At 41.0% G+C, this 9830-nt stretch overlaps 1 protein-coding gene across 1 annotated transcript; it reads left to right on the top strand.

Annotated features, from left to right (window-relative positions):
• The first annotated feature begins 627 nt into the window (after positions 1 to 627).
• On the top strand, positions 628 to 9320 carry urod (uroporphyrinogen decarboxylase). The gene is made up of 10 exons (XM_047590712.1): positions 628 to 804; positions 2038 to 2150; positions 2365 to 2444; positions 2624 to 2686; positions 4435 to 4632; positions 4734 to 4895; positions 6260 to 6394; positions 6861 to 6961; positions 7461 to 7527; positions 9039 to 9320. The coding sequence occupies exons 1-10, from the start codon at positions 782 to 784 to the stop codon at positions 9201 to 9203; spliced, it is 1107 nt and encodes a 368-aa protein (XP_047446668.1). The 5' UTR covers positions 628 to 781; the 3' UTR covers positions 9204 to 9320.
• The last annotated feature ends 510 nt before the right edge of the window (positions 9321 to 9830 follow it).

The following is a 9830-nucleotide window of genomic DNA, read 5'->3' as shown; positions in this document are numbered from 1 at the left end:
GATGGTGAAGAAAACTGTACTCACTGACGCCTTGACTTTCTTTGCAATTTCCCTGTAGGAAAGACCTACATTTTTAAGTGTTATGATGGTCTGTCTCTCTTCCATTGTTAATTCCTTTTTTCTCACCATTTTTGTAGCAACACCCTACTTTCTGCAGTACAATGCTGTTCACCTGATGCTCTTGAGTGTCTGGCACCACCCTGTGTTCTACTGCTTTTATGCAGACAGAGGGGGTTGTAAGTTATCCAGAAAAGTTGGAACACCTGTAGGAATAAGTAGCACCAACTTTCAAGGCTGATTCAACCTTCATTGCTGCAGAACAGCTTTAAACTGTTCATGTTCCCTGAAAAAGGCCTGTTTGTATTATTCTGAAATGTACATTGTTTTCCAGTTTTGGGTAACCGAACCTGTTTTTTAACTTCTGGCTGTTCAGTACTTACCTTTGTACCATTTCAAGCTATTCATTGGGCTTGCATGACTTGAATTGCAAATAATAACAATTACGGAGTTCTGAAACTTTTGACCGGTAGTGTATGCAAAATTCTGGTAAAATTATTAGTGATAATAATTCACTTACTTAGCATTTTTAAATAAAGACCATTATTGTGAAGGTCCTATTCGTTTCCTGGTCTGGTCACGTGATCTTCCAAGATGGCCGCGCCCTGGTTCGTAACGGCCGTCAGAGTTGGTCTCGGCGAACTAGTTTAAATGACTGCTGACATCTTCAGACAGAAGCAGTAGAGTTTATGAGTAAGCCTGTCGCCTGCTTACTCCTGCAGACATGAGCAACAACGATTTAATCCTGTAAGTACGTCCGCTCTTAGTCCTCCTAAACGTGCATTATTAGATTTGGGTTACCTTTAGCATTCTGAATGTTAGCTGTGAAGAGTCACCTTATGAAACCCGGCTGTGTCATTCTTACGAAAACATGTTTTGTTTTCTGTTTGTTTTTTGTTTTTATTTTATAAAACTGTATTGAGTCTGGCGTCATGCTCATCGTTTATATGATGTCACAAAAAAAATGTACTTACCATTAACATGCCTAAAAGCGAACACTCATTCACAACGTTTAATTTTCTCTAGACCTATTCTGGTGAAGTAAATTATTAATTATAGCACAATTTTGTCGAAGAGATGAATTCAGCCTATTTATATTCGATACCAGCTCTTATTAGAGTACTGTTAAGTGATTTCTACTCAAGAAAGAGACAATCAATATCAGCACAGAGGGGCAGACAGAAAATTTGACATTTTACTCAAATTATGAGGGTGTATTTGGTTGTAGCCTCTAGAGTTTATATGCTTATACCTTTAGGGGAGAGACTACACTTGTAAAATGTGTCGCATCTCTTGAAGTTAAAAGAAGGCTTTTTCCTGTGGATGGTGATGGTGAAAAAGTAACATTTATGTCAACGTTTGAATTTCACCCAGGCCTCCCTGCTCCATCCAGAGCCTTTCATTTAACCGTTTGTGTGCTGCTGTGTAATGATAAGAGAGCAGAGGAGGGTTATCTCTCTATAATCACTCTATCATTGTGAAGCTGGATGTCTCATGTGATTGCAGTGGAAAGGGAGGAGTGCACATACTTTGTAGATAACATAAGCAAGCTACTGTGTTGGATGGTTCTTAATACACCGCCTGCAAACCCCAATTATCACTGTTTGAATTTTAAATTTAAAAGGGCCCTTTTGTAAACATTTTAAACCCCCAAATCTGCGTGCACTCACTTGCCAGATCATTGGTTGCACTACAACAAATGCATTTTAATATAAATGGCTAAACAGACCAAATAAAAGAAAAAATTTACAGTATAATTGAATGTCACCACACGCATCCACCACCATCATCATCTAGTTGAATTACCACCTTTCTGGTGCTGTTTGAGGATAAATTGAAATTGAACATTGCAGCAGTTATGAAGGAGGATTCAGTAGGATTAATAAAATACTATGAGTTCATGGGGACAATGAACATTACATCACTGTAGCGGGAGTATCTTCTTTGTGTTTGATTGGCTGCTTTTTTCTCTCTCCTCAGCCCCAAAGACTTTCCACAACTAAAGAATGATACATTCCTGCGAGCGGCGCGAGGAGAAGAAACTGAACACGTCCCAGTCTGGTGTATGAGACAGGCTGGAAGATACCTCCCAGGTATGACCCCCTGATCCCTCCCTCTGTCATTTCTGTCACACTTTCATAAAAATACATTTCCGGTGATCTTCAATTTGTGCGTTCACATCTTTTCATATTACATTTTCTGCAAGACGTAGTGTTGCTTTCCCTGGTTGCCCCCGGTTGTTATTTATTACCCGTTAATCAGGATCCTCACAGCCACCTTTAGTCACTTGTTGATTCTTATTTGCAGAGTTCCGTGAGTCCAGAGCGGGGAAGGACTTCTTTGAGACATGCCGGTCACCGGAGGCCTGCTGCGAGCTCACTCTGCAGGTATAACCTGGACTCATGTTGAAAAAGTTCACTCTGTTAACAAGCATGCCAGCAACCCAGTGTTTCATGCTTCATGCAGTTCTGGTTATTTTGTTTTCACGTATCTCCAGGACACTGTGCCAGTTTTTCCGTTTTCTTTTGCGATTAATAAAAACTTCTCCTTTTTTTTCCGTTTTCAGCCTCTGAGACGCTTCCCCTTCGATGCTGCCATCATTTTCTGTGACATCTTGGTCGTCCCGCAGGTATGGCCATCAAGACCAGGCTGTTAACATGCTAACACGTCAGCCATTGTGAAGTGTGCATAACTTTCAGATAACCTTCACTCTGAATTAATCAGTATTTTTACTGGAATATGTCTAGTTGCTGTCATATTTCGAGGAATGAGCAGCATAATCATGTGAATGTGTCACGTTAGTGTCACCAATGTATTACCAAACATGTTGCTCTTATCTTAGGCAGGAAGTTACAATAAATCCCTTTTTCCTCATCTGAGACACCTGTCTGTTAGCTGATGATATAAAGCTGTCAGCTTCATTTGATGGAGCTCTGCTACCTGTTTGCCAGAAATGTATTGATGCACCCTTAGAGAACCTTTTCCTGGGTATTCAGAGCATGTAAGCGGCCACAAATGACTTCTTGACTTCATGGTCATGTGAGTATCTCAGTGGCGAAATCTCTAGATGACTCACGTTGCCTTAAGAGGAGGTTGAATACATTTTAATTTTGGAACTAATATGATTTGGTGTGTATCCCACACCACAGAACCTTTTCGGTGGAAATGACTAATGTTAAAATCATCCATATGAAAACATGTGTAACCCTAAATGCTTTTGTAATTTTTTAATAATAGAATAAATAACCAGTTATTAGTACCCCAGGAAGATTAGCTTCCACCAAGTGGAAGATAATGGGGATCCTAATAAAGAATAAAGAATAAACCAGCGACATTTAAAGTTCAAGTTCCCACTGACATTATAACCCCTCTCTCTCACTTGCAAAAGTGAGAGACATACTGGACCATAAAACATTAAAACATTTTATACTGCTCCCTGATATTACTATATTTGGATACTGTGTGGAAGTCTGGGGAAACACCTACAAAAGCAATATGCAAGCAATATGCAAACTGCAAAAAAACCCAGGACCCAACAGGATTATAAATAACATGGGATACTGGGAACACACCAACAAACTGTTTTTAAAGTCACATGCACTTAAATTTAGGGATTTGGTGGAATTCAAAACTGCACAAATCATGTTCAAAGTTAGAAATAATCTACAGTCTAACAATATACAAAACATGTTGAAGGACAGAGAGGAGGGTTCTAATCTCAGAGGGAGCTTAGATTTTAAACATTGCTGGTTTCGCACAACACAGAAAAGCATGTGTGTATCTGTTTGTGGAAAACACTGGGTGAAGAAATCAGGCACTGAAAATATGACACAATTTAGGAAGAGGTATAAAGAGATGGTTTTCACAGGGTATAGGAATGAAGAGGAGATATTTAGAGCACCTTAAATATTATTGCTGTTGTCATTGCTATTATTATTATTTAGCACTGCTGGAAGCAAACTTTGAATAATGACATAGTAATGCTGTCGAGGGGTGGGGCCAGATACGTTACGATATGTTGCTCCCTCCACTCCTTTTTGGACATTACTAATATTTTAAGTTACGTAGTATTAGTACAAGCATTTTTAGTTTTCTGTCTTTTGTTTCTTGTCAATTGTATATCTTGTCAACAGTAGTATGTGCACACTGTAATGAGGGTTACTGTGAACGGTCACACGCTCTGTGACTGCTCAGAGTTGGTCAGAGCGACAGCCCGGGGAAACAAACTGTTTTTGTTCCGGTCGGTTTAGGCGTGCAGTAGCCAAAGAAGAAGAAGCCGGTGAATTCCAATAAATAAATGAACTATAAAGTTGCACATCATAGCCCCATCATAAATGTGATGCCATATCTTTCTTGCTTTCTTGTCCTTCCCTCCAGGCCATGGGTATGGATGTCCAGATGGTGCCAGGTAAGGGTCCCACATTCCCAGACCCTCTGAAGGAGCCAGAGGACCTGCAGCGGCTGCGGGTCAAAGTGGACGTGGACAAGGAGCTGGGCTACGTCTTCAGAGCCATCACTCTGACCAGACACAAGATCGAGGGCAAAGTGCCTCTGATAGGATTCACCGGCGCCCCGGTTAGACACAGACACCTTCAGAGACGTACATAAAAAGCACGCGTAGCTACTCAGAAAACATTGATTGAATTTCAATTTTTCTTCTGTTTTTTTTCCCATAGTGGACACTCATGTCCTACATGATAGAAGGCGGCGGCTCCAACACCCACTCTAAGGCGAAGCGTTGGTTGTATCGGCACCCCGAGGCCAGCCACATGCTGCTGCGGATGCTGACAGATGTGATCGTGGAGTATCTGCTGGGGCAGGTGGCAGCTGGAGCTCAGGTCAGACCCCAGTCTTCCTGTCTCAGGTCACTTGTTTCAGCCTCATGAACCGGCACCATCATCATGACAAAGTCAAAATCGTACGTCGTTGAAATAGATTTACTTATCATACATGCAGAACATCAGGTTTCCTCACTCTGTGGACAGCTGAGAGTTTAAACTCAAAAAGGTTTCAAATCGGATCAGACTGAGATGTCCAGCAAAATCAATCAAGTGTAGGTAGGTTATGGATAGAAATACTGATACTGTTTGTGGCAGCTCCTGCACTCAGCAAATCTCCTTCTGCGTCTGCCATTTTTCTTTCACAGCTGAGAGCTCTAACCTGAAGTCTAGACAATGTCCTAGCAGCGATGTGGTTTTTATTGCTGTTTTTAGTATTTGGGCCAGCAGGGTGGCTCAGTGGTACCGAGCATCCATTGTGCTCGACCTTTGAAATGATATACTTCTGTGCTGTGGTTTTCCGATACCATTAGACACTTTTCTAAGCATGCAACACACCTAGGGAAGTTAACCCGCTTCGTGGAACAAAAGCAAATACAAAATTGGATCTTGCAGTATACACCGATCATGCGTAACATTATGACCACCTTCCTAATATTGTGTAGGTTCCTTGTGCCTCCAAAACAGTTGCGACTCATTAGAGAATGGACATGTGTCTTCTGAGGGTGTCCTGTGGTAACACAATGTTATTAGTGGGGCCTTTGGGTCCTATGGGTTGAGGGGAGGGGCCTCTGTGGATCATCCCACAGATACTTGATCAGTTTGGGATCTAGTGAATGTAGAGGCCAAGTCAACACCTTGTGCTGGTCTTCATGTTTTTTTTTTTTGTTTTTTTAGTTGCTCCTACTCTATTTTTTTTTATTTGTGTGTTTGTGTCAGGCTGCATGTCACATGGAGTACACAAGAAATATGTGTCCTAAAATACAATGTGATATGTTGTGTTAAATCTGTTTGGAATGGATCAAAATTAAATATTGCTCTCCATGTTTGGCCGCTTCAGACTCAAAATGATATAAAAGGTAACGTGTGACATGAGCTCAGGACATGTGACTTGGTACTAAATAAGAAGCAGGTAACATTTTATTTCACATTTTACAAAAGAAACAACAACAAATGTCAAACAGATTTAATGAGAAGTAATGTCGGTCACATATCTACACACATACGGGAGTTTTAGAATCGGGACTGTCGAAGAAATATGTGATTAATAATATATGTTGATTTCAAATGCAGACCAAATATTTCCTAGAAATCAATGTACTAGTGACTTGAACAACAGCTTGAGCAACTCAATCCAGCGCATTAGAAGGTTTAAGAGTGTTTTGATCAATACTGAGCTCTTTCTCTCACTGTGTTCAAATCAGGCTCTGCAGGTGTTTGAGTCCCATGCTGGCATCCTGGGACCCGTAGAGTTTAAAGAGTTCTCCCTGCCTTACCTCCGAGACATCGCCCGCCGCGTCAAAGATAAACTCAAGGAGTCCGGAAAGGATGTTCCCATGGTGAGAAAATGTACAACATGTACACAATGTCCACCAATATCCACCAACACATGTCAAAACTTCTTTCATTCCTTACTCTATCCATCCAGCTCATCTTTTTGTAACAACTAAGCCACTATGACAAAGCAGTTTCCCTTGTGGATCATTAACGTCCAAGTCTAATGAAAACATTCACTGGTACCTGACATGCCCTACAGTGTCGTCGGCATGGTGACAGTAACACCTGCATCTGTTTATTAAGCTGTTTCATCATTCAGGTTTTTTTTTTTAAGTTATCAGTAGCTGCTATATTTGTCTCAGTCCTTACCAGCCTCACGTTGCCTCCCTGGAGAGGTCATCAAGGCTCTTTTAACAAGTCACTGCTTCACTTTAACCTGCAGGTGGCAGCATTCCACCAAAAATGGCTCACTATGAAGTAGCTTTTGGAATCGCTTCATTTTCTTTCCTGTTTTTGTGTGTATTTCAGATTGCGTTTGCAAAAGATGCTCACTACGGTCTGGAAGATCTGTCGCAGTCTCATTATGAGGTGGTTGGGCTGGACTGGACCATTGACCCACGATCAGCACGGTAACACACAAACACATCTAGTGTTGTCATCTTTCTTTTCCAGTGTTGTGTAGTTCATCTCACTTCTGCTTCTAATTCTAACAAAGTCACACCAGCTGAAATTGGTAAGCCGACCGTTAAATCTCCACCATTACTGGCTCTGTCTGTTGTAGACACTGAAGCACTGAATCTAGGATGTAAGCATGAATAGAAAAGGATCAATACAGCCACAAGCAGAAACGGTTCCGGCTTCAAAACGTATCGTCATGATCGCACTGCAACAAAAAAAAATTCAAATGCGCTTGAAGCTAATGAAGCAGCTGAACCATACTGTGGCATTTCCTGAGCAGCAGGTTAACCATTTCTGACCTCTCCCTCATCCCCGGTTTGTCACTGGGTGCAGGATTTATGTCAACAAGCGTCTGTGTTTCCTGCTCCACTCATCAAATACTTAACCTGCTGGTTGAAGGATTAACGCGTGTGTGTGCGCTGTGATTTGTGTGTGTCTGTGTGTACTCAGGGAGCGCACAGGAGGGAAGGTCAGCCTGCAGGGAAACATGGACCCTTGTGCTCTGTACGCTCCAAAGGTAACCTCCACTCCCGCTTTTGTTTAGCCTTGCACAAAGACTTAAGTGTGCCACAGATATATGAAGCACTTTTATTTTTTTATTTTTATCCTCAGTTCACCTTCAACCCATCTTCAGGAAGGCTTTATAAAAGTATATATCCGCAAATTAAAAGGAAACCCATTTAGCATTTCTATGCAAGAACAGATTTTGTTGGTATCCTTCCATTTCTATAATAGTTGAAACTTGATGAAAGATTTTGTCATCCATTGCTCTTCGTTCCAAATTAAACAAAGGGATAATCCAACAAATGAAAACGACACAGAGGAAGCATTAGGGATTTTAAAGCTAATGTTTTGTAGCGCATCCCTTTGAGACAATCGTTGCCATCAAGCTCTTTTTGTAGCTCTTGACGAAGCTACTTCACTTCAACGGCTTTACTTTTTTAAGCTTCTGTTAGCTTCTGTCAGCTGATAACCTTCCAAAGATGTTCAGGTGGAATAAGCTCAGGACTATGGTCCCATGCTCTTTAAACTTGAACATTAACACGCTTGGAGATATCCTCAAAGCTTTTACCTCAAATTGTCATCCTCATCTCCTCAGGCAATTCTTCCCATTCTACTCAGTGTGCACACGATGATATCAAGCAGCACAATGAGCACTTATCTCATTCAAATGGGCTGAATGGCTGATGGTGATTGAGAAGACTGCCGTGATAGTAACCGAAGACAATAATTTGCCTGAAATTTCACAACAATCCACTTGTTGATCACCACTTCCAATAACCTGTGGTGATATTAGCAGGCAGGAATTCAGCTGTGCAGGAAGCTGCACCGTTTCATTTAGCGGCAAACCACAGGCATGCAGGTCGGCATGACGAAGTCTCTTTAATTATAACAGAATAAAAAAAATAGGATTGTTCCATCCATGTCTCATACGATGGGATTGTGAGAGACCTGAGGAAAAAACTGCGGTACATGTTCCGTCTCTCTACATTTTGTTTTTGCCTTGTCTGATCACAGGAGATGTCAGACAAGACATGATGAGACATGTTTAGGTGGAATTAGAAACACTGTAATGTTAAACGACTCTATTCATTGAGCAGAATTAATATTCTTGTCCTTCCATTTTTTCACACAATTACACAATTCCTCTGCAACCAGGGTTGGATTTCTTCATTACATTCAGCGATTCCAGGAATACTGGAATTCTAGGGTGTCATTTAACACATGTAATGTAATGTAAGAATCCATTTGTACTGTGACACTTGTGATCGGGTATGAATGTTCTGGGTTTGGGCCAGAAGGTTCCCCCAGGTCTCTTCAGAGAGGTCCATCTGATGATAATTCATCCGTGCAGACAGGTCATAAAATATTCACCACTGACCTCTGTCTGTTAAATGTTTAACATGAGTTATTTATTGCTATAGTCAGCAGACGTCACGGTGTTCATCTTATTTTCATTCTACTGTAAATAAGTTTCTGCTTTTTACCATGAAGCGATCTTAAATGTTACCCTTTCCTCCCCTTCAGGAACGTATTTCAGATATCGTGAAGACTATGTTGGAGGGCTTTGGTGTCAGGGGTTACATCGCCAACCTCGGCCACGGCCTCTACCCCGACATGGACCCGGAGAACGTGGGCGCCTTCGTAGAGGCTGTGCACAAACACTCTAAACAGATGATCAAGCAAATGTAGAGAAATATGTGCCTCATGAGCAAGTGTGTGTCAACCAACCAAAAGAGCCTGATGACGGTGATGGGAAAGAAAAGTACAATAATGCACTATTTTATTAAAAACTGTTTAAAGCAATAAGTACTGGTGGTGTTTGTTTTCACATCTTTGTCTTCAGAAGCTGAATAGTTAATTCCCTGAAATTTAGGTAATTTTCAGTGGGAGCTTCTGCGAGAGGCTGATGATGAATGATGGTGAGAGACAACACAACGATTAAAAGACAAATCCTCAAAATCCTCACGAACTCCACAGAGATTCAGTCCATAAGCATCCACTGCAGCTTTTCAGGAAAAACAACATGTTGGTTTCCTAAGTCAAGATTTTCTCTTCATCTATAATATGTTTATCTGACCAGGAGTGGATTATGTGTTCAGATTGAAAGGGGATGACGCTTTTCCAAATACATGTACATTACAGACATTAGGCAGCATGGGATCACATTTGTATTAATATTTGATCTATTTGAAAAGAGAGCTAAACAGCTTTGACTGGTGGTATGTATTAAGTGTTTAGGTATTTTTTAACCAATCAAAGCTCTTAAATTATTACTCTAGCAGAGTACAGTGCTGCTAATGTGAACGAGGCACGTAA

The sequence above is a fragment of the Mugil cephalus genome, chromosome 7 (genome assembly GCF_022458985.1).
Source record: "Mugil cephalus isolate CIBA_MC_2020 chromosome 7, CIBA_Mcephalus_1.1, whole genome shotgun sequence".
NCBI lineage: Eukaryota > Metazoa > Chordata > Actinopteri > Mugiliformes > Mugilidae > Mugil > Mugil cephalus.
Note: the sequence above shows the minus strand (reverse complement) of the source record. Positions and strands in the feature narration are given on the sequence as shown.